Source organism: Heptranchias perlo, chromosome 41 (genome assembly GCF_035084215.1).
Source record: "Heptranchias perlo isolate sHepPer1 chromosome 41, sHepPer1.hap1, whole genome shotgun sequence".
NCBI classification, from domain to species: domain Eukaryota; kingdom Metazoa; phylum Chordata; class Chondrichthyes; order Hexanchiformes; family Hexanchidae; genus Heptranchias; species Heptranchias perlo.
The window spans coordinates 9097431-9122796 of NC_090365.1; the positions used below are offsets into that span (position 1 = coordinate 9097431).

At 51.4% G+C, this 25366-nt stretch overlaps 1 protein-coding gene across 2 annotated transcripts; it reads right to left on the reverse strand.

The window, feature by feature from the left end:
- Positions 1 to 4021: 4021 nt before the first annotated feature.
- On the reverse strand, positions 4022 to 24976 carry prss16 (serine protease 16). Of its 2 annotated transcripts, XM_067975051.1 has the most exons (12): positions 24823 to 24976; positions 20640 to 20827; positions 19732 to 19831; positions 17969 to 18098; positions 17150 to 17273; positions 14948 to 15025; positions 14404 to 14451; positions 13423 to 13692; positions 12799 to 12940; positions 11746 to 11925; positions 6198 to 6343; positions 4022 to 4794 (listed from the first exon to the last, which is right to left on the reverse strand). In XM_067975051.1, exons 1-12 carry the CDS (start codon positions 24890 to 24892, stop codon positions 4738 to 4740), a joined length of 1533 nt encoding a protein of 510 aa, XP_067831152.1. In that variant the 5' UTR covers positions 24893 to 24976; the 3' UTR covers positions 4022 to 4737. The 2 variants fall into 2 exon arrangements, with proteins under 2 accessions (XP_067831152.1, XP_067831153.1); XM_067975052.1 differs by lacking the exon at positions 11746 to 11925.
- Positions 24977 to 25366: the final 390 nt, after the last annotated feature.

The window sequence follows — 25366 nt, forward strand, 5'->3', positions numbered from 1 at the left end:
GTTATCAAACAAAATTTGACACCGAGCCACGTAAGGAGATATTACGACAGGTGACAGGTAGGTTTTAAGGATCATAAAGGAGGAGAGAGAGGTGGAGAGGTTTAGGGAATGAATTCCAGAACTTAGGGCCCAGGCATCTGAAGGCACGGCTTCCAATGGGGGAACGATTAAAATCGGGGATGCGAAAGAGGCCAGAATTGGAGAAGCGCAGAGATCTCGGAGGGTTGTAGGACGTTACAGAGATAGGGAGGGGCGAGGACATGCAGGGATTTGAAAACAACAATGAGAATTTTAAAATCGAGACTTCCCGGACTGGGGGCCAATGTAGGTCAGCAAGCACAGGAGTGATGGGAGAACGGGGCTTGGTGCAAGTTCGGGAACGGGCAGCAGAGTTTTGGATGAGCCCAAGTTTATGGAGGGTGCAAGATGGGAGGCCGGCCAGGAGACCATTGGAATAGACCAGTCTGGAGGTAACAAAGGCATGGATGAGGGTTTCAGCAGCAGATGAGCTGAGGCAGGGGCGGAGTCAGGCGATGTTACGGAGGTGGAAATAGGCAGTTTGGTGATGGAACGGATACTTGATCGGAAGCTCATCTCAGAGTCAAATAGGACGCCAAAGTTGTGAACAGCGTAATTCAGCCTCAGACAAGGGCCAAGGAGAGGGATGGAGTCGGTGGCTAGGGAATGGAGTTTACGGCGGGAACCAAAGACAATAGCTTTGGTCTTCCCAATATTTAGTTGGAGGAACTTTTGCTACAGGATTTCGGAGAAGTTAGGTGCCAAATGAGAGACAGTGGAGGGGTCGAGGGAGGTGGCTGTGAGGTAGAGCTGGGTGTCCTCAGCATACATGTGGAATCTGATGTGTTTTCAGATGCTGTCGTCGAGGGGCAGCATGTAGATGAGAATAGGAGGGGGCCAAGGATAGATCCTTGGGGGACTCCAGAGGTAACTGTGGGAGCAGGAAAAGAAGCCATTGCAGGTGATTCTCTGGCTACGACTGGATAGATAAGAATGGAATCAGGCGAGCACAGTCCCACCCAGCTAGATGATGGAGGAGAGGCATTGGAGAAGGATGGTGTGGTCAACCGTGTCTCAGGCTGCAAACAGGGCGAGAAGGATGAGGAGGGATAGTTTACAGCCACCACATAGATGTAATTTGTGACTTTGATGAGGGCCATTTCAGTACTATGGCAGGGACGGAAGCCTGATTGGAAGGGATTCAAACATGGAGTTAAGAGAAAGATGGGCACGGATTTGGGAGGCGACAACACGTTCAAGGACTTTGGAGAGGAAAGGGAGGTTGGAGATGGGGTGATAGTTTACAAGGACAGAGGGGTCAAGGGTGGTTTTTTTTGAGGAGGGAGTGATGACGGCAGATTTGATGGGGAGGGGGATTGTACCTGAGGAGAGGGAACCGTTAACATCAGTTAACATGGGGGGCAGGAAGGGAAGTTGGATGGTCAGCAGTTTGGTGGGAATAGGGTCAAAGGAGCAGGTGGGTCTCATGGTCAAGGTGAGCTCGGAGAGGGCATGAGGGGAGATAGGAGAGAAACTAGAGAAAGATGCAAGTTCGGAATTAGGGCAGAGGGGAACCATTGGGGCAGTTTGGCTTGGTGAGCTAGGGGAAGGGAGGGAAATAAGCTATTTCCCACTGGGATGGGAGGTTAAGGTTATGGGAGGTTGAAAGGACTTGCATTTCTATAGCGCCTTTCACGGCCTCAGGACATCCCAAAGCACTTTATAGCCAAGTAGGTACTTTTGAAGTGTAGTCACTGTTGGCATGTAGGAAACACAGCGGCCAATTTGCGCACAGCAAGATCCCACAAACAGTAATGTGATAACGACCAGATAATAAGGCAGTAGGGCCTCTAGACCTTCATCCAAGGGGCCATCCTTTATGAATGAGGCTTGACTCAGCAAGATATTTGACTATGGAGGGCATCACAGCCACGCCTGATCCCGTCCTCATCCAGGGCCACTGGATAATAATCAGGAGAAGGAACCTTCCTAAGTCACTGCTTGTACTCCCCACGGCTGAGGTCAGCTAACTCAGCAAACACCTGGGATTGGAACCGAAGGCCTTACTAGTCCGTTCGGCTCAGTACTGCATCAGGCAGTGCATTTACCCACAGCAGCGTGGTAGCGACCAGATAATCTGTTTGTGATGTTGGTTGAGGGATAAATATTGGCCAGGACACTGGGGAGAATTCCCCAGCTCTTCGAAATAGTGCCATGGGATCATTTACATCCACCTGAGATTTATCAGTTTAACGTCTCATCCGAAAAGCAGAAGCACTCAGATCAATTACAGAGCAGGATTGAAAGCTGACAATCAATCAATACTACAATCTCCAACTGTTGGGTGGAAATCACTGTGGGAGGTGCCGTCTTTCAGATGAGATGTTAAACCGAGGCCCCGTCTGCCCTCTCAGGTGGATGTAAAAGATCCCATGGCACTATTTCAAAGAAGAGCAGGGGAGTTCTTCCCGGTGTCCTGGCCAATATTTATCCCTCAACCAACATCACAAACAAATTACCTGGTCATTATCACTTTGGTGCGTGTGGGAACTTGCTGTGCGCAAATTGGCTGTTGCGTTTCCTACATTACAACAGTGACTATACTTCAAATGCAAGTCTAATTTCTTTCTTTCCTAATCTCCTTGTGTTTGTTCAGTGTGTTTGACGAAGCTGAAGTATTTGAGCCTGAGCATCTGTCCCTACTTTGACGACTGGTGTTTGAGTCGACCGCACGTGTTTGGAGATTAGCTTGAAGAGTTGAGGCTGTCCGAGGCCTGGCATCACTGCACCATCTGAAGTAAGTTACATTAGCCGGGTACGGCTAATTTGGTGGCGTCAGCCGTGGCTCAGTGGGCAGCTCTCGCTTGCCTTCAAGTCAGAAGGTCATGGGTTCAAGTCCCACTCCCAGAGACTTGAGCACAAAATCCCAGGCTAACACTCCCAGTGCAGCACTGAGAGAGTGTTTGTCCTTTATGTCTCCCCATGGCCTCAGCCCAAACTAGATGTCGAGGGTACAGCTACTACCCAGTCTCTTTGAAATCTGGAAAATTCCAGGCTGGCACATTGTCAGGCTGAATCAGACATCTACTAATTAAATTTTGAGGCAAACACGAACCAATAAAGTTTCTTGCCCGTACTTTAAGTAGTTCCAAAACAATAATGTCCTGAAGGCGGCAGCCGTGACTCGGTGGGTAGCACCCTCACCTTTGAATCAGAGGGTTGTGGGTTCAAGTCCCACTCCAGGAACTTGAGCACATAATTCAAGCTGACATTCCCAGTATAGTACTGGGGGAGTGCTACACTGCCAGAGGTGCCATCTTTCGAATGAGACGTTAAACTGAGGGCCTGTCTGCTCTCTCATGTGGACATAAAAGATCCAATGGCACTTTTATGAAGCGGAGCAGGGGAGTGGCTAATATTTATTCCTCAACCAACATCACTAAAACTGATTATGTAGTCATTGTCTCATTGCTGCTTGTGGGACTTTGCTGTGCACAAATTGGCTGCTGCGTTTCCTACAACAGTGACTACATTTCAATAAAGTACTTCATTGGCTGCGAAGCGTTTTGGAACGTCCTGAGGTTGTGAAAGGTCACCTTCCCCCCCACTGTAAATTCCTTATATCTGTATTTCCCATTCAATTCTCCTATGTCAACTTTCACCGTCATGGTTTGTTGATGAATCAAGATACTGTTTCAAAAAAATTTCATCCGCCATTTTTCCTCCCAGTACCTGAAATTTCTAATGACCCAAAAAGGAAGTTTCCGAGGTAAGTTATTTGGGATAAGGAACCCACTCATTCAGAAGCGAGCGCCAAGCTGAAAGCCCTCCCCCCACTCCATACTTTCGACCGAAATGCAAAAAGGGTTAATGGGGAATTAACCCATGGTCTCATTAGCAAGACCCCCACATATCAGCATACTGAGCCAGTGCCAAACGTACACACATTCAGAAATGAGAGACCATCTCAAAGCAAACCATAGGAATCAAAGCACAAGAGTAATTCCTATCAATAAAGCAGTTTATTAAAATAAAATCAATTATACATAGATTTTTTAAAAATTGATTAGTCACTCCTATATAACATGTTTACAGAATTCATCAAAATTGCAGGTAGATTTTTGTAAAAATAGAATCTCTCAAAAATGTGTTAATGTTTTTAAAAAGTGCCCTCTCTGGCTGCATCCTGGGATCTCGCTGACCATCAGGGGGTGAGGGGGTGTGCCCACCAAAATTATTTGTCAGTTAATCTTTCCCAAAGACCACCCTCGATTTTGATGCTCACCCACCGCCCCTAAATTGTTGGAAAGTTTTCTTTCAGGGGAGGGGAGGGGAGATTTTGCGTTTTGTCCCAGAGATCATGGTGTTGTGGGCAGGGGGGGGGGATTTTACACTCCGGGGCCAGGCGGGGTCTCTGGGCTTCCTCTCGACCGGGTAAAGTCATGGACTCAGCTTTACTGATATCTGGCAGTCTCCCTTCTCACCTCCTCCTCAGACAGGGAAGGGGGGGAAAGAGGGAAAGGAATGAGAGGGAGAGGGGCGAGAGGGAGAGATGAGTTATTCCTGAGCAAACTTGCCCTCAGCGACTGGAACAAGTCAACATGGGCTGATCAATGTACAAAATTTTTGCCAAAATTGGAGTTAATCAGCAGACCCGTCAGTCATTGGCTATAAGGCGCACCATCCATCTCTTCCTGTGGCAGGAATTCTGGGTCACAGTTACCATGGATACTGGTGGGCGCTGGCCAACCATATTCCAATCTGATCATCAATTTTCTGTAAAAAGAGAAGGGATTGAGTTATTCTAAGCTCATGGATGGACCGCCACTCCATTCAATCATCATTTCCAAAAGATAATAATCAATTCTTCAAGCAGCTCAACCCAAGGGTTTAAGTTTCTCTCACTTCCCTTTACCAAAGATGTTTTCTTTTCCCAAAAATGGGACAATGTTTTGGCGAGGTGAGAAGTTAGGGCTGGGGAATGCAACACTTTGCATTTCATGCACCCAGTGTCAGCATCAAACACTCCCAGCTTAAGACCGCAAGGTTAGATACAGAGTAAATCTCCCTCTACACCATCCCATCAAACGCTCCCAGGGCAGGTACAGCACAGGTTAGATACAGAGTAAAGCTCCCTCTACACTGTCCCATCAAACACTCCCAGGGCAGATACAGCATGAGTTAGATACAGAGTAAAGCTCCCTCTACACTGTCCCATCAAACACACTCAGGGCAGGTACAGCACGGGTTAGATACAGAGTAAAGCTCCCTCTACACTGTCCCATCAAACACTCCCAGGGCAGGAACAGCACGGGTTAGATACAGAGTAAAGCTCCCTCTACACTGTCCCATCAAACACTCCCAGGGCAGGAACAGCACGGGTTAAATACAGAGTAAAGCTCCCTCTACATTGTCCCATCAAACACTCCCAGGGCAGATACAGCATGAGTTAGATACAGAGTAAAGCTCCCTCTACACTGTCCCATCAAACACACTCAGGGCAGGTACAGCACGGGTTAGATACAGAGTAAAGCTCCCTCTACACCGTCCCATCAAACACTCTCAGGGCAGGTACAGCACGGGTTAGATACAGAGTAAAGCTCCCTCCACACTGTCCCATCAAACACTCCCAGGGCAGATACAGCATGAGTTAGATACAGAGTAAAGCTCCCTCTACACCGTCCCATCAAACACTCTCAGGGCAGGTACAGCACCAGTTAGATAGAGTAAAGCTCCCTCATGGGTGTGGCAGTCTCCCTACCCTCGCCCACCCTGTAGCCTATCAGCAGTATAGAGATAGTGTGCCAATGGCCCCAGGCTGAAGTGAGCCTGTCCAAACTCAGATCCCTACAGCCAGATGGAAGAGGAACCTTTCAACCCATAACTTTGGGCCAGCTTCAAATGGGTGACCCTTGAGCTGAAAGGACAGATCCCAGCCCACTGCCCCAGCCCACATGCTTCCAATCACGTTCACCGGCCGTGGTAGGAAGCTGCAGAGATCAGACACAAACCATGGGGCAAACGTTGCTGAGGATCCCCAGCTCTACTCGGGTGTGATCTGCTCGAGCTGGTGTCGGGAGTGTCCCGTTGCAAAATGCCCCCCTGGAGCAGGCCAGTAAAGTTGTTGGGGTGGGGGGGGGGGGGAGATTTCCTGGAGAGATAAAGGGGTCGAGTCTCACCTGTCTGGCTTGTCGGAGAGAAGGCGGGTCTCGGTCCTCCGGGGGGTTCATGTTGGCGCAGTGCGCGGTGCCATTAATGACCACAGCCACTTCGGAGCTCGACTGGTTCTTCAACACGCTCAGTGCGTGCCAGGGATCGATGTTACCTTCAGACAGGGAATGAGGCGGAGATCAGAATCACCACCGACTGGCAGACTGGAACCTACACCCAGCACCCCCACCCCACCCTTAAATAAAGCACTCTATAACCCTTTAATAAATCCTATAAACAGGGGGGGGGGGGGGGGGGGAAGAATGAGAGACACCGAGGAAGTGGGGGGGGGAAGAATGAGAGACACCGAGGAAGTGGGGGGGGGAAGAATGAGAGACACCGAGGAAGTGGGGGGGGGGGGGGGGAAGAATGAGAGACACCGAGGAAGTGGGGGGGGGGGGGGAAGAATGAGAGACACCGAGGAAGTGGGGGGGGGGGGGGGAAGAATGAGAGACACCGAGGAAGTGGGGGGGGGGGGGGGAAGAATGAGAGACACCGAGGAAGTGGGGGGGGGGGGGGGAAGAATGAGAGACACCGAGGAAGTGGGGGGGGGGGGGGAGAATGAGAGACACCGAGGAAATGGGGGGGGGAAGAATGAGAGACACCGAGGAAGTGGGGGGGGGGGGGAAGAATGAGAGACACCGAGGAAGTGGGGGGGGGGGGGGAAGAATGAGAGACACCGAGGAAGTGGGGGGGGGGGGGGGGAAGAATGAGAGACACCGAGGAAGTGGGGGGGGGGGGGGGGGGGGGAAGAATGAGAGACACCGAGGAAGTGGGGGGGGGGGGGGGGAAGAATGAGAGACACCGAGGAAGTGGGGGGGGGGGGTGGGGGGGAAGAATGAGAGACACCGAGGAAGTGGGGGGGGGGGGTGGGGGGGAAGAATGAGAGACACCGAGGAAGTGGGGGGGGGGGGGGTGGGGGGGAAGAATGAGAGACACCGAGGAAGTGGAGGGGGGGGGGGGTGGGGGGGAAGAATGAGAGACACCGAGGAAGTGGGGGGGGGGGGGGGGGGGAAGAATGAGAGACACCGAGGAAGTGGGGGGGGAGGGGTGGGGGGGGAAGAATGAGAGACACCGAGGAAGTGGGGGGGGGGGGGGGGGAAGAATGAGAGACACCGAGGAAGTGGGGTGGGGGGGGAAATGAGAGACACCGAGGCGTTTTGGGGGGGGGGGGGGTGGGGGGGCGGTGGTGGTGAGAGATACAAGGGCAAAAAACAAATAGGACCATAGTGCAAAATAAAACTAAGATGACGAGCAATCTTAAAAAGACAAGTCTAAAGGCATTGTGTCTTAATGCGCGGAGCATTCGCGATAAGCTAGATGAATTAACAGCGCAGATAGATATTAACGGTTATGATATAGTTGCGATTATGGAGACATGGCTGCAGGGTGACCAAGGATGGGAACTGAACATCCAGGGGTATTCAATATTTAGGAAGGACAGGCAAAAAGAGAAAGGAGGTGGGGTAGCGTTGTTAGTAAAGGAGGAAATCAATGCAATAGTGAGGAAGGATATTGGCTCGGAAAATCACAATGTGGAATCTGTATGGGTGGAGCTAAGAAACACCAAGGGGCAGAAAACGTTGGTGGGGATTGTCTATCGGCCCCCAAACAGTAGTGGAGATGTAGGGGAGGGCATTAAACAGGAAATTAGAGACGCATGCAAGAAGGGTACAACTATAATCATGGGTGACTTTAATCTACATATAGATTGGTCAAACCAGATTAGCAATAATACTGTGGGGGAGGAATTCCTGGAGTGTGTACATGATGCTTTTCTAGACCAATACGTTGAGGAACCAACTAGAGAACAGGCGATCCTAGACTGGATATTGTGCAATGAGAAAGGATTAATTAACAATCTTGTTGTGCGGGGTCCCTTAGGAAAAGCGACCATAACATGATAGAATTCCTCATTAAGATTGAGAGTGAAGTAGTTGAATCCGAAACTAGGGTCCTGAATCTAAATAAAGGAAATTACGAAAGTATGAGGTGCGAGTTGGCTATGATAGATTGGGGAACTTTACTAAAAGGGATGACGGTGGATAGACAATGGCTAATATTTAAAGAACGTGTGCAGGAATTACAATTATTCATTCCTGTCTGAAGTAAAAATAAAACAGGAAAGGTGGCTCAACCGTGAATTACAAAAGAAATTAGGGATAGTATTAGATCCAAAGCGGAGACATATAAAATTGCCAGAAAAAGCAGCAAGCCTGAGGATTGGGAGCAGTTCAGAATTCAACAAAGGAGGACAAAGAGATTGATTAAGAGGGGAAAAATAGAGTATGAGAGTAAACTAGCAGGGAACATAAAAACTGACTGTAAAAGCTTCTATAAATGTCAAGAGAAAAAGATTAGTGAAGACAAATGTAGGTCCCTTACAGTCAGAAATGGGGGAAATTATAATGGGGAATGAAGAAATGGCAGAACAATTAAACACATACTTTGGTTCTGTTTTCACAAAGGAGGACACAAATAACCTCCCAGAAATGTTAGGGAACCAAGGGTCTAATGAGAGGGAAGAACTGAAGGAAACCAGTATTAGTAAAAAAAAGTGCTAGGGAAATTAATGGGGTTAAAGGCTGACAAATCCCCAGGGCTTGATAATCTACATCCCAGAGTACTAAAGGAAGTGGCCCTGGAAATAGTGGATGCATTGGTGATCATCTTCCAAAATTCTATAGACTCGAACAGTTCCTACAGATTGGAGGGTGGCAAATGTACCCCACTATTTAAAAAAGGGAGAGAAAAACACAGGGATTTACAGACCAGTTAGCCGAACATCAGTAGTGGGGAAAATGCTAGAGTCTATTATAAAAGATGTGATAACAGAACACTTGGAAGGCATTAACGGGATTGGACAAAGTTAGCATGGGTTTATGAAAGGGAAATCATGCTTAACGAATCTACTGGAGTTTTTTGAGGATATAACTGGTAGAATAGATAGGGGAGAACCAATGGTATACTTGGATTTTCAGAAGGCTTTTGATAAAGGTCCCACACACGATGGGCCGAAGGGCCTCTATCCGTGCTGTATAACTATGACAAGAGGTTAGTGTGCAAAATTAAAACACATGGGATTGGGGGGGAATATACTGGCATGGGTTGAGGATTGGTTGACAGACAGGAAACAGAGTAGGAATAAACGGGTCTTTTTCCCAGGTGGCAGGCAGTGACTAGTGGGGTACCGCAGGGATCAGTGCTTGGGCCCCAGCTATTCACAATATATATCAATGATTTGGATGAGGGAACTAAATGTAACATTTCCAAGTTTGCAGATGACACAAAGCTGGGGTGGAATGTGAGCTGTGAGGAGGATGCAAAGAGGCTCCAATGTGATTTAGAGAAGTTGGGTGAGTGGGCAAGAACATGGCAGATGCAGTATAACGTGGATAAATGTGAGGTTATCCACTTTGGTTGTAAAAACAGAAAGACAGGTTATTATCTGAATGGTGACAGGTTGGGAAAAGGGGAGGTACAACAAGACCTGGGTGTCCTTGTACACCAGTCGCTGAAAGCGAGCATTCAGGAAGGCGAATGGTATGTTGGCCTTCATTGCAAGAGGATTTGAGTACAGGAGCAGGGATGTCTTACTGCAGTTATACAGGGCCTTGGTGAGACCACATCTGGTGTATTGTGTGCAGTTTTGGTCTCCTTATCTGAGGAAGGATGTCCTTGCCATGGAGGGAGTGCAACAAAGGTTTACCAGCCTGATTCCTGGGATGGCAGGACTGACGTATGAGGAGAGATTGGGTCATCTAGACCTATGTTTACTAGAGTTTAGAAGAATGAGAGGTGATCTCATTGAAACATAAAATTCTAACAGGACAAGAGAGACTAGATGCAGAGAGGATGTTCCCGATGGCTGGGGAGTCCAGAACCAGCGGTCTCAGTCACAGGACACAGGGTATGCCATTTAGAACAGAGATGAGGAGAAATTTCTTCACTCAGAGGGTGGTGAACCTGTGGAATTCTCTACCACAGAAGGCAGTGGAGGCCAAGTCATTAGATGTATTCAAGGAGATAGATATATTTCTTAATGTTAAAGGAACATGGGGAAAAAGCGGGAACAAGGTACTGAGTTAGACGATCAGCCATGATCATTTTGAATGGCGGAGCAGGCCCGAAGGGCCGAATGGCCTACTCTTGCTCCTATTTTCTATGTTTCTATGACCTCACCCTGTACTTCAGCCGAGCAGCACGAGCTGATGAGGCTCCTTGCTCCCCGCCCCAGGTAGCTCGGCCAGTGAATGCACTGCCCGACACGGTACTGAGCCACGTGTAGCGGGAGATTCCATCCCTTGCGTGTGCTGAGTGAGCTGATCTCGGCCAGAGCGGCTATGGGAACTCTATTACTGATCTCAGCATTCCTGGGTAAAAGCGGGAGTGGGCGGGGGCGGAAAAGATAAAGGAGAACAGCCAGGGCCCAATAACGTGGGCGTGCCTGGGCTCAACCCAGTGAGGAACAGCCACTTGGGGCAAAGCTAGAGGCAGGCAACTGACCCTGCAGAATCAGACTTCAGCACAAAAGTCATCGTCTTCAGGGGAGGAGGAGGCTTCTCACCAAACCCATCAACCGCTCCTGTCTGCCAATTAGCACCCTCCTACTTAGCGAATACAGAGAACCATTTAGGGGGAACGAGGCAGAGAGAACCTGGAGCCTGGCCCAAATCGAGCCTTCGACCATGCTTCCTTACTCCACACTTGCCCCCAACAGCTCCCAGACTGAAGTCAGTTTAAAAAAAAAACTTGCATTTATATAGCACCTTTCACGACCTCAGGATGTCCCAAAACGCTTTACAGCCAATTAAATACTTTTCTGAAGTGTAGGCACTGTTGTAATGTAGGAAGCCCACAGCCAATTTACAAACAGGAAGGTCCCACAAACAGCAACGACCAGATAATCTGTTTTAGTGATGTTGGTGGAGGCATAAATATTGGCCAATCCACCAGAGAGAACTCCCCTGCTCTTCTTGATTTTATTGAATGGCGGAGCAGGCTCGGGGGTGGGGGGGCGCCGTACGGCCTACTCCTGCTCCTATTTCTTACGTTCTTCGAAATAGCGCCATGGGATCTTTTACCTCCACCCAAGAGGGCAGATGGGACCTCGGTTTAACATCTTATCCGAAAGGCCGCACCTCCGACAGTGCAGCACTCCCTCAGTACCGCACTGGGAGTGTCAGCCTGGATTTTGTGCTCAAGTCTCTGGAGCGGGACTTGAACCCACGACCTTCTGACTCAGACGAGAGTGTTACCCACCCGAGCCACCGCTGGCACCTTTAGTAGTCAGTTCTGATCAAGCGTCGACAATTGAACTGTTTAACCTGGATTATTTTTCCTGTAACGGCTGCTGACAGATCGGCCGTGAACTTCCAAAATTTTACTCCTCTCCCCCCACCCCCAAAATCAGGGTTACCAGCCCCTCCCGTACAAGCGCCATCTTTTAACCCCTGACCCTCCTCCTCACAACCGCCATCTTTTAAACCCCCATCCCACCCCCCCCCAGCTTCTTACCGTTGACAAAGATGATGCGGCTGGACTCGGGGTGATCGGCTCCGTAATACTCGTTGGTGAAATAGACGGCCTGCTGCACGCTGCCCGGGTGGATACCGAAGATCTGGGCGCAGACGCCCACCTGGGATTGCAGCGTCATCCAGCGGGATAGCGGGCAGCCCTCGTCCTCGCACGTCTGGTCTGGGAAAACAAAGAGCGGAGGTTCATTCTGCAGGACGGCCCGCGGTGTTGGGGGAAGGGAGGGGAGGACTCGGTGTTTCACCCTCCGCAGTCACTGCCTTCGGTGTCAGCCGTGGCTCAGCGGGTAGCACTCTCGCCTCTGGGTCAGAAGGTCGTGGGTTCAAGACCCACTCCAGAGGCTCGAGCACAAAATCCAGGCTGACACTCCAGTGCAGTACTGAGGGAGTGCTGCACTGTCAAAGATGCCGTCTTTCGGATGAGACGTTAAACTGAAGCCCCCATCTGCCCTCTCAGGTGGATGTAAAAGATCCCATAGCATTATTTGAAGAAGAGCAGGGGAGTTCTCCCCGGTGTCCTGGCCAATATTTATCACTCAACCAACACCGCTAAAAAAGATAATCTGGTCATTTTCACATTGCTGTTTGTGGGAGCTTGCTGTGCGCAAATTGGTTGCTGCACTTCAAAAAAAGTACTTAACTGGTGTAAAGCGCTTTGGGTCGTCACGGTCGTGAAAGGCGCTATATAAATGCAAGATCTTTCTCGGTGAGCGAGGTTCAAACTCAGCTGCCCTCCGGGCTCCTCCCTGCGGGTGGAAGGGGTCCCAGTCTTGCTCCCTGCATTTCTTCCGATACCCGAGGGATTCTGCAGCAGAATTCCGGGATATTCCCGGAAGCCCCCTCCGAGGGAATTTGCTAGTTAAGTTCCCGCTGTGCCTTGCTGATTTTAACAATAAAGGTTGCTAAGCATATCGTAGCTGCGTGAGATTTTTTTTACTATGCACCAAAGCAGCAAGAGGGAAGAGTTTTAAGTCGCAACACTGCAGAGATCTCTCTGCCCCTCACAGGCAGAAGGAACGCGGCCAGTAACACTCACAGTAACCAAACTCGGCGCAGGTCTGGTAATACCACTGCCGCTCTCCCACCCCGTATGGTTTCACCTCCGTGCTCCTCAGCTTCTCCAGCACGTTCTGGTGAGAGTTGTCCACACACTTGAGCTCCATGCTGGCCATGTAGTTCTGGAAACAGAAGCGTCGTCAGGCGAGAAGATGCCACAGAAGATCTAGACCCCCCAACGTTCCCCTTCCTCCCTCCTCCCCAACCCCCGAGAGCCCATCAACAACCAACAGCCCCAGGAGTAAAAGTTAAAAACTGCAGCACTCGTGAGAGCTTTGCAGGTAAACGCACCACGTAGTGTGGGCCCCACAGACCCAGGATTCTCCCAGGTTTAATCCCCAGTGTGGGCCCCTGCATGGAAGTGGGGGTAGGGGGGGGGGGTGGGGAGGAGGAACAAGGGGGCAGGTGCTACAATTGGCCTCGGTACCCATTCTTCTGGTGAGAGAGGGGAGAATCAGCTGGGGTTCTCAGTCCTGGTGGCTATGAAATTATACCGGCCAGAATAGAACTAGAATCAAAAACTGTCCTTGCATACACCAGCCTGCCCTGCGCGCCCCCGCCCCCAATCCCGTGCCGCGCCCCTCCCCCCGCCCCGCTGAGTTACCTTGTTGAGCAAGACCAGCCGCTGGTAGGCGGAGCCCAGGCTGTGATTGGTCATGACCTGGCACAGGTTGGCGATGCTGTTGTCCGGCGTCTCCTGGTTGTACTGCACGGTCCCCATGATGATGTCGGCCAGGTTGCTGACGAATTCCCCGTAGTCGTCGCTCCCGTTCAGCTTCCGGCAGGACCCAAAATCGGCCTCCAGCCCGGAGGTGTTGCCGCCTTTCAGAATCTGGTCCAACCGGGAGAAAACGTGCGCCACAGCTGCCCGGCACTGCCAGAGGTGGTGGTGGTGGGGGGGGGGGAAAAACACAAGAATCGGTGAGAATCGGCTCTCCCTCCCACTGCAGCCTGAACGGGAGGCCCCTCTCGCAGCCGCGCACTGACCCAGTAAAGCATTCCCTCAGACTGCATTGGTGCATCTCTTCCCCCCAATGGGTCGGGGTCCAAGACACTGCCTATGAGCTTTGATTGAGCCGCGGAAGCCACTTGGAGCAAAGCCAGTGACGGCGGCAGCTCTTTTAAAGCTGCTGGAGGACCAGGGAAGGCCAATCAGGCAGCAGCCTCGAACAGTCTTCCAACTCCAAGAGCTTTAGGGATGAATCTTGGGTTTTTGAGTTTTCAAGGATGATTAGGGAAGTTGGTAGGGTGGGCGGGGGGGAAAAAGAGAGAGGAGGGGCCTCACATTTTGGGTGTGGGAGAGTGGGGTCTTCACCCCATATGTGGCCACACTGACTGGTTTTGACACGGCCCTGCTGCAGTCCTGAGCCGTTCGCAACAGGTCCTGGGTTCAATTCCCAGTCTGTGCTGAGTTAGCAGATCTCATCAGGAGAGACAGAGCAGGCAAGAGAGGGGAGAGCAGAGGGGAGGGGAGGGGAGGGCAGGGCAAGAGAGGAGAGGGGAGCGAGAACGAGATGAGGAGGGAGGAGAGAGAAAGCGAGGAGAGGGGTTTCGAGTACACGAATGTGTCTGGATTCATTCGTACCTTTAAGGATCCCCCGACTATTGGGTTCGACAGGCTCTGCGACACGACCTGTACAATAGACAAAATATATAAACACATCAACACGCCAAATACGGGAGGGAAAGGAGGGGTGGCTCCAACTCTAGCAGGACAACATCCCCCCGACTGTTCAGGGCAACACCCGCCCCCCCACATAGGAACAGTCCCCTTCCCCAACCTCTTGCCTATGCTGTACCTGCCCTGGGAGTGTTTGATGGGACAGTGTAGAGGGAGCTTTACTCTGTATCTAACCCGTGCTGTCCCTGCCCTGGGAGTGTTTGATGGGACAGTGTAGAGGGAGCTTTACTCTGTATCTAACCCGTGCTGTACCTGCCCTGGGAGTGTTTGATGGGACAGTGTAGAGGGAGCTTTACTCTGTATCTAACCCGTGCTATACCTGCCCTTATTAGGAGTGAGACAGAATTGGAGAGTGAGCTGGAGATCCCATCAGTTCCCTCCCCGACACACACACACCCCGATTCTGGAAGGTGGTGCCGAGCCTGCAACGGCTACGGGTCAGTGTTACCTTGTTGTAGGCAGTGAAATCCAGTTGAGCTCGGACAGGGGCAGACGAGGCAACAGCGGCATAAACCAAGTGAGGGAACTATTGGAAAAGAAGAAAAGCCTGAGACACAGAGCGACCACACAAACCCTCCGAGCACGCAACACAGGTATCGGAACTGGGCCCAGTCTCAAACTTACCGTCAAAGTCACTGTCCATCTAAACTCACACAAGCCTCCCCTCGCAAGACTCCATCCCTCAGGCCCCCGCCTGTTGCTGCTAATATAGTCCAGTACTTTGTCCGTGCGAGGCTAGATAGTCCTTGACCAACACCAAAACCGACGACCTGGGTTATTTATCTCATGGCTGTTTGTGGGACCTTGCTGTGCGCAAATTGGCTGTCACATTTTCCTACAGTACTTCACTCCGAAAATATCTCATTGGCTATGGCGTGCTTTGGGACTAGATGGTACAAGTCCCTCAACTCAGTCAAGGCGTCAGCCTGAGTCAGAAGGTCGTGGGTTCAAGCCCTACTCCAGAGACAGAATACATGCAGACACTCCCAGTGCCAGTGCTGAGGGAGTGCTGCACTGTCGCAGGTGCCATCTTTTAGATGAGACGTTAAACCGAGGTCCCGCCTGCCCCCTCAGGTGGACATAAAAGATCCCACGGCATTATTTGAAGAGCAAGGGAGTTCTCCCCGGTGTCCTGGGCCAATATTTATCCCTCAACCAACATCACTAAAACAGATCATCTGGTCATTATCACATTGCTGTTTGTGGGAGCTTGCTGTGCGCAAAATTGGCTGCCACGTTGCCTACATTACAACAATGACTAGACTTCAAAAAGTACTTAATTGGCTGTGAAGCACTTTGGGACGTCCTGAGGTAGTGAAAGACACTATATAAATGCAAGTCTTTCTTTTTCTTTCTCTCTGTCAGCCATTTGTGTCCACCATTGATTTACGGGTATTCGTGTCCCCATTTATCGTCTGCTTGAAACCCAACTTTCTGATCTTTTTTCACCTGATAAACGTTTCCAGCTGCCGTTATGAGCTGGGGTGAAGAACCGGTGGTTGCACTGGTGGTGGGAGCAATCGGAGATGACGTAGAGAGGGTCCTGCACGACACTCAGGTGCTTTGGTGTCACCATAATCTTTCCCGGCTGCATATAGTGACACCACTATTACCGGCCAGAATGGAGATAATTAGGTAATTCCCTAGTCAATCACGCCTGGAGACCACACTGCTGTCAGTGACTGGGATTGATTCTGTGCACATAATTTGTGTAATGTACCTCCAGACTGGACTATTCCAATGTTCTCCTGGCTGGCCTCCCATCTTCCACCCTCCATAAACTTGAGCTCATCCAAAACTCTGCTGTCCGTATCCTAACTTGCACCACGTCCCATTCTCCCATCACCCCTGTGCTCGCTGACCTACATTGGCTCCCAGTCCGGGAACGCCTTGATTTTAAAATTTTCATCCTTGTTTTCAAATCCCTCCATGGCCTCGCCCTTCCCTATCTCTGTAACCTCCTCCAGCCCTACAACCCTCCGAGATCTCTGCACTCCTCCAATTCTTGCCTCTTGCGCATCCCCGATTTTAATCACTCCACCATTGGTGGCCGTGCCTTCAGCTGCTAGGCCCTAAGCTCTGGAATTCCCTCCCTGAAACTCTCTGCCTCTTCTTTAAGATGCTCCTTAAAACCTACCTTTGACCAAGCTTTTGGTCACCTGTCTTAATACCTCCTTATGTGGCTCGGTGTCAAATTTTGTTTGATAGAGCTCCTGTGAGGCATCTTGGGATGTTTTTCTATGTTAAAGGCGCTATATAAATGCAAGTCGTAGTCGTTTTTATGTAACTATCCTCCACTCACTGCATTTTGCTGAAGAAATCACCCTGCTTTTATCGGGAGAAGTTGCTATAGTTTCAGTCACGAGTTCTGTTTGTTGTAGTTCGTAGAGACTCTTTTTAAATAGACTCTGTAGACTGTTTGCTGTAGTGCACTGTTTAAATAGACTGTCTGCTGAGAGTCCTGCCGTAAGTCCCGCTCCGCCTCCAACTCACTGGCTGACACAGTGGTGTGGATACACTCGACTTTTCCCTGATGCAGACATACCGAACGAGGCCAGAAATAAAGAAACGGCGAGCGCCCAAGCACTGGCTCGGTCAGGCGGTTGAGAGTTCGCTGCCGTCTCGTGGCTACAAGCTGGACCTTCCTTACCTTCAGCCGAAACCATGCAGAGAGGGAGCCGGGGTAGGAGCCCCCGAAGCAGATCCAGGTGTTGCTTCTGGTGAGGTTGTACTGCTGGCTGATGAACGCGTGGAAGGTCGCCAGGTCGGCTAGCCTGTCCGGAGAAGCACACGGAATTAGGGAGGAACTGGAACACCGGGAGTAGCCCAAAAAACGCAAGGCACCACCAAGTTTGGAAACAACTGCATTTAATGTAAACGTCCCAAGGCGCTTCACAGGAGCGTAATCAGATAAAATTTGACACCGAGCCACAGGTGACCAAAAGCTTGATCAAAGAGCTAGGTTTTAAAGAGCATCTTAAAAGGAGGAGGGGCGGAGAGGTTTAGGGAGGGAATTCCAGAGCTTGAGGTCTAGACGGCTGAAGGCATGGCCGCCAATGGCGCAGCAAAGGAAGTGGGGGACACACAAAAGGCCAGAATTGGAGGAACGCAGAGATCTGAGGGTTGTAGGGCTGGAAAGAGTAAGGAACAAAATCAGGAAGCAATTAGATAACAGCAAGTTTGATCTTTAATAGCCTGTAGGAGGGAGTGAAGACCAAAAGAGATGAGGAATACCGCCATTTCGAGTCCTTGGGGAAGTGAGTTAGAGTCGAAGACATGAGCCTTGATTTCAGTGAGGAAGCAAGGAGGAGCTGGAAGGACAGAATATTTGGAGCTTGGAAGGAAGAAGGGGAAAGCGAAGAGGAGCAGCATCAAAGCGATAAGATAGTCAGGAACAATTGGGAGGGGGACAGACTGGAGGCCAGACAGATTCAGTCAGGTGTCCAAATTATTCGTTTGCCTCACTTACGCTTGCTGACTGGACAGAAACTGGATCTTCTGGTCGGTCAGTCCATCGGGGTTAATGCTGGCTCCATAATAGCGGTGCTCGAGGGAGACCAACAGGGCCCGGTATTTCCGTGCCAGGTCGACGTGCTCGCCTGCAGGAGCGGCACAGCAAGAGGCAAATCAGAGCGGGATAACGTTAAACACCAACCAACGCGAGGGAGAGAACACCAACCCTCTGCTACCCATGCCCCCTACATCCCCCATCCCCCCACAGGCACGTCCCGTCCAAAGTTAAACCATCCTGCGATGGACCGGCAGAAACAGCCGCGACCGGAGTGGGGGGGCATGATGCTCGATTCAGGCACTTGGGGGAGGGGGTGGGGTGGGGGTGCAGGTGCAGAATGAGCTTGAGACCCCAAGAGGGAAAGACCCAAAACACAACCCTGCCCCCCCCCCCCCAACAAAGGTCCTTCAGCAAGCGGATGGCGGGAATGGCAAGTCTCCACGGGAGGGGAAGACGCCTGTCCCTTAAATAATCCAGCGAGGGAGCACTGCATCCCAACACACTTCCACCGCCCTTTACTTCATCTTAGGGTGATTAAAAAGGGGCCACCGCCAAATGCCCCTGCATCCTCCCCCCAAGAGCTAACACTGGGGTGCGCCAGTACCGCACCCCACAGCGAGTGTCAGCGGGCTATTTGGCTGCAGAGGGCATCACAACTAAGCCTAATCCTGTCCTCACGAGACGACCACACAGGTACACATTCCAGTGTGGGTCACTGGATGGTCAGCAGGGACGCTGCTGGGTTTTTTTTAAAATCCCAGAGGATAAGAAGGCCAATTGTCACACTCAGCTGAGATCTGCTAACGGGGTATCAAGGGATGTGGAGCAAAGGTGGGTAAATGGAGTTGAGGCACAGATCAATTGTGATCTTACAGAATGGCGGAACAGGCTCAAAGGGCTGAATAGCCTATTCCTGTTCCTAACTCATCACAGACTGGGGATCAAACCCTGCACCTCACTGATACTGTACCAGGCGTTGCAACTGTCGACAGAGCCACGTAGAGGGAGATTTTACAAAAGACTAGTCAGCTTTGATCTCTCACTCTGCCAAGATTCAGTTGTAAGCAGATGAGATTTTAGTAACTGGACAAGTATATAATGTTGAGCTGTTACATATATCCGCCCAAGTCTCTCACTGTGCTTTCAATTAAAGTATCATTGGAAGCAATTGAACTTTTGAACTGAAACTATAGCACTGGCCAATTTGGTTCGGTTGTGCTTACGTAAACCATGGTGTCAGCCGTGGTTCAGTGGGTAGCACTCTTGCGTCAGAGTCAGAAGGCTGTGGGTTCAAGTCCCCACTCCAGAGACCTAAGCACAAAATCTAGGCTGACACTTCAGCGCCAGCGCTGAGGGAGTGCTGCACTGTCGAAGGTGTGCCGTCTTTCGGTTGAGACATTAAACCGAGGCCCCGTCTGCCCAGTCAGGAGGATGCAAAATATCTCATGGCACTCTTTCGAAGAGCAGGGAAGTTCTCCCCGGTGCCCTGGCCAATATTTATCCCTCAACCAACATCACTAAAACAGATTATCTGGTCATTATCACATTGCTGTTTGTGGGATCTTGCTGTGCACAAATTGGATGCCCAGGATCCCCAGCAATTTGGGTTCCTTGGGAGTGTCAATAGTTTGGGGAGGAGGAGGAAGATAAGACAAAATCCAACGCTGACGTGATTTGTTCCCATTTCACAAGCCCAGCCTGCTCCTGCAGTAATACAATACCTGCCAATACAGAGTAGGGCGTCAGGGCTCCTTCCCCACCGATGTATAGGAACACAGGGCCTTGCTCTCGCTCCCACAGTTCAGTGTTCACCCAGAACCTCTGCGGAGTAAACGCACAACAGATATTTGTTAAAGGATATGCCCCACACTGCCCCGGTGCTCAACTGACCAACTCTCGGGCCCTTTTCTCTGGAAAAGAGAAGGCTGAGGATTGACCTGAGAGGTCTTTAAAATAATGAAGGGGTAGATGTAGAGAAGATTGTGGGGGTGTCCAAAACTAAGGGTCATAAATATAAAAGTCACTAATAAATCCAATAAGACGCATTTAAAAAGAAACTAGATAGGTACATGAGGGAGAAAGGAATAGAAGGTTATGCTGATAGGGTAAGATGAAATAAGCTGGGGGGAGCACATACACCAGCATAGACCAGCTGGGCCGAATGGCCTGTTTCTGTGCTTTAAATTCTAAGTAACTTTCCCTCCCAATAATCGAAGCTACACTGTGCATTTACCCACAGGGAGAGGGGAGGAAGACGACAGAGAGAGACGTAGAGGCCTCATGCCGTGGCTGCACTCACTTTTTTTTTTCAAAAAATATACTTTATTCATAAAATTTGCAGCAGTACATACAATACAGTTGTCATATCACTTTCCAAACGTACACAATACAGATTATACAATTTGCAGGTTACGTTAAGTGCAGTACAATGAACACATTGTACATAATTACAGTTCATGACACTCTAGGGTGTCTCATTGCATCATACTCAACACGGATTATTGCTTACAGATTCATTTCTGGTCCATTTCAGATTCATTACAGGTACATTACAGCAATTTGAATTTTACATTCTGCCCGAGGGGGTTTTTCCCTGATTGCAGCCCCTCGGTGCCGTGGCTGCACTCACCTGCTTGTAAGTGGCGTTGTTCCGTCTGTTGAAGTGATCCAGTGGCTGTGGGAAGAATCCCTCCCTGGGCTCAGTCCATCCACCTTTGCTCCTGGCTGGGAAGGCCTTCCAGCTCTCCAGCAGGTACCTCTGGGCCCTCTGCTCTTGGGATCGCAGCACCTTGTCCTTCAGCAGCCACAGGTTCTGTCCTTTAAGCGGGAAGCAACGCAAGGGTTAATAGTTAACGTTCCAGAAACAGGGGCCGTCTGATTGGCTGGGAGTCTGGGCTCCGCCGCAATTGGTTCAAATTTTGTGGTTCACGTAAGGAATATCACTGCAAATAGTAAAGGAAAAAAAATCACTGCAGGAACTGAGGGTGCAAGGTGACCTTTCACCTCGGGGTGTACCTGCTCTGGGAGCGTTTGATGGGACGGTGTAGAGGGAGCTTTACTCTGTATCTAACCCGTGCTGTACCTGCCCTGGGAGTGTTTGATGGGACAGTGTAGAAGGAGCTTTACTCTGTATCTAACCCGTGCTGTACCTGCCCTGGGAGTGTTTGATGGGTCAGTGTGGAGGGAGCTCGTGTCTCCTCCCTTGTCCTGTCCCAGTGTTGCTCACTCAGCAAACCAGCAGCTGACTGTGCCGTCAGTTAGTCATTTCTGCAATCTCTGTACTGGTAATCACGAGGTACCTTCAGCTCCAGCGTTCACATCGCTGCTGTCTGTGGTGAAACCAGATACATCCTGACTGCTGCGGTACAAGCAATATCAAACAGCAGAATTGCAGCACAGGTGATCAGCAAAAGAGCTAGAGGCGAGATGAGGCTTTTAGAACTATTAATTTCTGTAGAACTTTTTCTTTACTAATATTAATTACTTTAAGTTCCTCACTCTCATAAGCTCCTTGTTTTCTCACTACTTCTGGTATTTTTTTGTGTCTTCTACTGTGAAGACAGATACAAAAGATTTGTTTAACGTCTCTGCCATTTCCTTATTCCCCATTATAATTTCTCCTGTCTCAGCCTCTAAGGGACCCATGTTTACTTTCGCTAATCTCTTCCTTTTTACAATGTTGTAGAAGCTCTTACAATCTGTTTTATATTTCTTGCTAGTTTACGCTCATTCTATTTTCTCCCTTATCAATTTTTTGGTCATCCTTTGCTGGTTTCTAAAACTCTCCCAATCTTCGGCAAAAGAGCCAGAGGCGACATGAGGGAACATTTTTTTACGCAGCGAACTGTGACGATCTGGAATGCGCTGCCTGAAAGGGCGGTGGAAGCAGATTCAATAATAACTTTCAAGAGGGAATTAGATAAATACTTGAAGGGAAAAAATTTACAGGGCTGTGGGATTAATCGGATAGCTCTTTCGAAGAGACAGCTCAGGCATGATGGGCCGAATGGTCTCCTCCTGTGTTGTACCTGCTATGATACTATGAAATGAGGTACTGTTGGAGATTGACTTCAAGGACCTTGCTTCATGCTGCATATCTTACTTCCACAAACCACTGTGACCACCTTCGGTGGTGGGGGGGGGGGTAGGAGGCGAATTGGGGGGACGGGGGAAGGAGGCGAATTGGTGGGGGACGGGGCAAGGAGGCGAATTGGTGGGGGACGGGGCAAGGAGGCGAATTGGTGGGGGACGGGGCAAGGAGGCGAATTGGTGGGGGACGGGGCAAGGAGGCGAATTGGTGGGGGACGGGGCAAGGAGGCGAATTGGTGGGGGACGGGGCAAGGAGGCGAATTGGGGGGACGGGGCAAGGAGGCGAATTGGGGGGACGGGGCAAGGAGGCGAATTGGGGGGACGGGGCAAGGAGGCGAATTGGGGGGACGGGGCAAGGAGGCGAATTGGGGGGACGGGGCAAGGAGGCGAATTGGGGGGACGGGGCAAGGAGGCGAATTGGGGGGACGGGGCAAGGAGGCGAATTGGGGGGACGGGGCAAGAAGGCGAATTGGGGGGACGGGGCAAGGAGGCGAATTGGGGGGACGGGGCAAGGAGGCGAATTGGGGGGACGGGGCAAGGAGGCGAATTGGGGGGGACGGGGCAAGGAGGCGAATTGGGGGGACGGGGCAAGGAGGCGAATTGGGGGGACGGGGCAAGGAGGCGAATTGGGGGGACGGGGCAAGGAGGCGAATTGGGGGGACGGGGCAAGGAGGCGAATTGGGGGGACGGGGCAAGGAGGCGAATTGGGGGGGACGGGGCAAGGAGGCGAATTGGGGGGACGGGGGAAGGAGGCGAATTGGGGGGACGGGGGAAGGAGGCGAATTGGGGGGGACGGGGGAAGGAGGCGAATTGGGGGGGACGGGGGAAGGAGGCGAATTGGGGGGGGACGGGGGAAGGAGGCGAATTGGGGGGGACGGGGGAAGGAGGCGAATTGGGGGGGACGGGGGAAGGAGGCGAATTGGGGGGGGGGGGGGGCGATGAGGGAAGGGAGGGCCGTGGGTGGGAGAAGAGGGGAGGGAGCGAGAAAGCAGTGTCCTCCCAGATTCAAAGACGCTTTGCAACACAGGCCCAAGCAGGCGGACAAGCCAGAGTTAGCGTCTTAAGCCAGATCAAGTTGAGTCCTGTCACCGACTCCAGCTGACTGGCAGCACATGCCCCGATATCACCCACCCCCCCACAACTTGCCTCCGGGAGTTAAACTTCATCCTGTGCCGCTCAGATGGCACGAGAGCCCACTCCAGTCCCCTGGCACCTCCCACTCAGTTTAACATCTCATCCGAAAGATGGCACCTCTGACAGTGCAGCACTCCCTCAGAACTGCACTGGAGTGCCAGTCTGGATTTAACTCAAGTCTCGGGATCACAACTTTCCAGCCACTTCTAACCAGAGCACTTCAGAAACACCAACCGGTTTGACAGGTACAGCAGGGTTTCAGGCTGCATCTCTACCTCAGAACCTCACGAGTTAAGCATTAAATCCATCTACCAGTTAATCTGCAGACAGCTCAAGATAACAGATTTCGCTGTTCTGATTTATGTAATGAGACAATAGCCTCATGCAATTTAAACAGCAGAAGCCAGCAAGGATTAAAAGTATGGAGAGCTGGATTGCCTGCTCCAGTGGACCACATTTAAACTTTGAACATCCCAGAAGTACAGCAATGGCAAACAAGGCCAGGTCCTGAAAACTCCACCAGCCTAATCACAGAGACACAGAACAAAGAACTAGATTGATTCACGAGACCTGAATCTCTCTCCCACTCGTCTGTCACACTAACCCCCTCTCTCATCTCGCCCCCCCAATTTCTCTCTCTCGCGCCCCCCCCCCTCTCTCTCGCGCCCCTCCTCTCTCGCGCCCCTCCTCTCTCGCGCCCCTCCTCTCTCGCGCCCCTCCTCTCTCGCGCCCCCCCTCTCTCGCGCCCCTCCTCTCTCGCCCCCCCCTCTCTCTCTCTCACACCCCTCTCTTACACCCCTCCCTTACACCCCTCTCTCCCCCTCTCTTACACCCCTCCCTTACACCCCTCCCTTACACCCCTCCCTTACACCCCTCCCTTACACCCCTCCCTTACACCCCTCCCTTACACCCCTCTCTCACACCCCTCTCTCACACCCCTCCCTCTCTCCCCCTCTCTTACACCCCTCCCTTACACACCTCCCTTACACACCTCTCTTACACACCTCTCTCTCCCCCTCTCTTACACACCTCTCTCTCCCCCTCGCTTACACCCCTCTCTCACCCCCCTCTCTTACACCCCTCTCTCACCCCCCTCTCTTACACCCCTCTCTCACCCCCCTCTTACACCCCTCTCTCACCCCCCTCTCTTACACCCCCCTCTCACCCCCTCTCTTACACCCCTCTCTCACCCCCCTCTCTTACACCCCTCTCTTACACCCCTCTCTCTCCCCCTCTCTCTCCCCCTCTCTTACACCCCTCTCTTACACCCCTCTCTCTCACCCCCCTCCTTTACGCCCTCTCTCACCCCCTCTCTTTCTCCCCCTCTCTCTTTCTCCCCCTCACTCGCCCCCTCTCTTACACCCTCCCCCCCCCTCTCACCCTCTCTCGCCCGCCCCCACTCTTCCCCCCCCCCCCGCCCTTCCCCCCCCCCGCCCTTCCCCCCCCCCCCCCCGCCCTTCCCCCCCCCCCGCCCTTCCCCCCCCCCCCCCGCCCTTCCCCTCTCTTCTCCACCCCTACTTGATCCTCAGCCCCCACTTGATGACACTGTAGCTCATGGTTACGGTGACACTCTGACTGCAGCCTCTTACCGCCGAGTCCCAGGCACAGGGCGGACTGCAGCCCGAGAAGAAGCACAGCCAGCGGCGGCGACAGCAGCATCCTCAGCCGGCAGCAACACACACTCCGCCGGGCCAGAAAGACTCGAACCCACTCCCTACCATTAGCTCCGCCCCCGATTGATTGGCAGCTCGTCCACATGACGCAACGTCACATGATTCCCGGGAATACCGGGGCCCCGCCCATACGTTCCTCCCATTGGCCTTCCTCACCTGTCAATATTGCGGCGTCAGGAGAGCGTCTTTTTTCTGATTGGTAGGCTGTTGCTAGGCAGATTATGGAAGCGGAATATTTTTGGAGCTGGAGTGGGAAGGATGAGGTTTAAAGGGCCCTCTCGCCCCCGCTCCCCAAATCCTCCTGTCAATCACAAACGCCCCTCCCCCTGGTGTTCAGAGTGTAACAATGTTTAAAAGGTTACATTTTGTAACAAGTTGTAATGGGGAGAATTGAGCAGCTGAAGTCAATTAATCAAAAGGAGAATTTTACTTCTTGTCTAAACAGTTTTGGGCCATGGAT

Excerpts from the sequence above, each read along its gene's own strand:
- prss16 (XM_067975051.1), bottom strand. The coding sequence starts at position 24,892 with ATGCTGCTGTCGCCGCCGCTGGCTGTGCTTCTTCTCGGGCTGCAGTCC. Across the intron at positions 15,026-17,149 it reads CTGCATGGTTTCGGCTGAAG|TTCCCTCACTTGGTTTATGC; the intron begins GTAAGGAAGGTC and ends CTTTTCCAATAG. Across the intron at positions 6,344-11,745 it reads CCGCATCATCTTTGTCAACG|GTAACATCGATCCCTGGCAC; the intron begins GTAAGAAGCTGG and ends CCCTGTCTGAAG.